This window comes from Ursus maritimus, unplaced genomic scaffold (assembly GCF_017311325.1).
Source record: "Ursus maritimus isolate PB19 unplaced genomic scaffold, ASM1731132v1 scaffold_3, whole genome shotgun sequence".
NCBI classification, from domain to species: domain Eukaryota; kingdom Metazoa; phylum Chordata; class Mammalia; order Carnivora; family Ursidae; genus Ursus; species Ursus maritimus.
The window spans coordinates 44,950,729-44,952,862 of NW_024425563.1; the positions used below are offsets into that span (position 1 = coordinate 44,950,729).

Sequence of the window (2,134 nt, forward strand, 5' to 3'; positions counted from 1 at the left end):
CCCCCCCCCCCCCCCCCCCCATCCAGTGAGCAGGTACACGGAGAAGCTGCGACAGCAACTGGGCCGTGACTCCAAGTTCGTGCTGTGCTACGCCCAGAAGGAGGAGCTGCTGCTGGAGGAGATGTACACCGACACCATCGCCGAGCTGGTGGGCTTCCAGAACGAGAGCCTCGGCCCGCTGGGCAGCCTGGCCTGCCTCCTGGACCACTCCACGGGCGTCCTCAGCGAGCAGGGCGAGACCGTCTTCATCTGCGGGGACGCGGGCGTGGGCAAGTCTGTGCTGCTGCAGCGGCTGCAGAGCCAGTGGGCCGCGGGGCGGCTGGAGGCCGAGTTCAAGTTCTTCTTCTGCTTCCGCTGCCGGGTGTTCAGCTGCTTCAAGGAGGGCGACATGCTGCGCCTGCAGGACCTGCTCTTCAAGCATTACTGCTACCCGGAGCAGGACCCCGACGAGGTGTTCACCTTCCTGCTGCGCTTCCCCCAGACGGCCCTCTTCACCTTCGACGGCCTGGACGAGCTGCACTCGGACTTCGACCTGAGCGGCGCGCCGGACACCTGCTCCCCCTGGGAGCCCGCCCACCCCCTGGTCCTGCTGGCCAACCTGCTCAGTGGGAAGCTGCTCAAGGGGGCCGGCAAGCTGCTCACGGCCCGCACGGGCATCGAGATCCCGCGCCAGTTCCTCCGCAAGAAGGTGCTCCTGCGGGGCTTCTCCCCCAGCCACCTGCACACTTACGCGCGGAGGATGTTCCCCGACCGCGCCGTGCAGGAGCGCCTGCTGGCCCAGCTGGAGGCCAGCCCCAGCCTCTGCAGCCTGTGCGCCGTGCCCCTCTTCTGCTGGATCATCTTCCGCTGCTTCCAGCACTTCCACAGCGTTTGGGAGGGCTCTGCGCAGCTGCCCGACTGCACGGTGACCCTGACCGATGTCTTCCTGCTGGTCACCGAGGTCCACCTGAACAGGACGCAGCCCACCAGCCTGGTGCAGCGGAACACGCGCAGCCGGACCGAGACATTCCGCGCCGGCCGCGGCACTTTGCGCTCGTTGGGGCAGGTGGCCCACTGGGGCATGGAGAAGAACCTCTTTGTCTTCGGCCCGGCCGAGGTGCAGGCGGCCGAGGTGCAGGAGGGGGAGCTGCAGCTGGGCTTCCTGCGGGCTGTGCCGGAGCAGGGCCTGGGCGGCGAGCAGCAGTCCTATGAGTTTTTCCACCTCACCCTGCAGGCCTTCTTTACCGCCTTCTTTCTCGTGGTGGACGGCAAGGTGGGCACCCAGCAGCTGCTCACGTTCTTCCAGGAGTGGGCGCCTCCTGGCGGGGCAGGGGCTGACTCCTGCTATCCCTCCTTCCTCCCTTTCCAGTGCCTGAAGGGCAGCGGCCTGGCGGGGGAGGACCCCTTCAAGAACAAGGAGCACTTTCAGTTCACGAACCTCTTCCTGTGCGGGCTGCTGTCCAAGGCCAAGCAGAAACTGCTGCGGCACCTGGTGCCCGCCGCGGCCCTGCGGAGAAAGCGCAAGGCCCTGTGGGCACACCTGCTCGCCAGCCTGCGGGCCCACCTGAAGAACCTGCCGCGGACGCAGGTGGAGGGCTTCAGCCAGGTGCAGGCCATGCCCACGTTCGTCTGGATGCTGCGCTGCATCTACGAGACGCAGAGCGAGAAGGTGGCGCGGCTGGCGGCCAGGGGCATCTGCGCCAACTACCTCAAGCTGACCTACTGCAACGCGTGCTCGGCCGACTGCAGCGCCCTCTCCTTCGTCCTGCACCACCTCCGCAAGCGGCTCGCCCTCGACCTGGACAACAACAATCTCAACGACTACGGCGTGCGGGAGCTGCAGCCCTGCTTCAGCCGCCTCACTGTCATCAGGTGAGGGCGCCAGGCATGGGGAGCAGCCCGTGCGGCCGGGGCGGGCCCGGCTCGGGAGACACCAGGACGAGCCTCGAGGGGTGGGAGCTCCTGATTTACCCTGGCGCTCGTGACCACTGGTCTTGGAACCCCCGGACCTATTCTGTTTCAGGGTGGCAGAGGGCAAGGAACAAAGCTTCCGTGGCGGGTGGCCCCGGCTGGGCGTCCTTGAATGAGTTGCTTAACCTCTCTGATTCCTCATCTGGAAAAAAGAGATGCTGGTATCCTAGCAGTTACAGTAATA

The 2,134-nt window shown here is 66.3% G+C and overlaps 1 protein-coding gene across 4 annotated transcripts in view; it reads left to right on the top strand.

Annotated features, from left to right (window-relative positions):
* The window catches only part of NOD1 (nucleotide binding oligomerization domain containing 1), a 69,602-nt gene that overhangs the window by 34,256 nt on the left and 33,212 nt on the right, over positions 1–2,134 (top strand). For all 4 annotated transcript variants that reach the window (XR_005838541.1, XM_040644125.1, XM_040644126.1 and 1 more), the window contains exon 5: positions 27–1,851. Coding sequence is in view for 3 of the 4 variants with exons in the window: in XM_040644125.1 (XP_040500059.1) it covers positions 27–1,851 (1,825 nt within the window). In the remaining variant the exon portion in view is untranslated. The remainder of the gene's footprint in view (positions 1–26; positions 1,852–2,134) is intronic.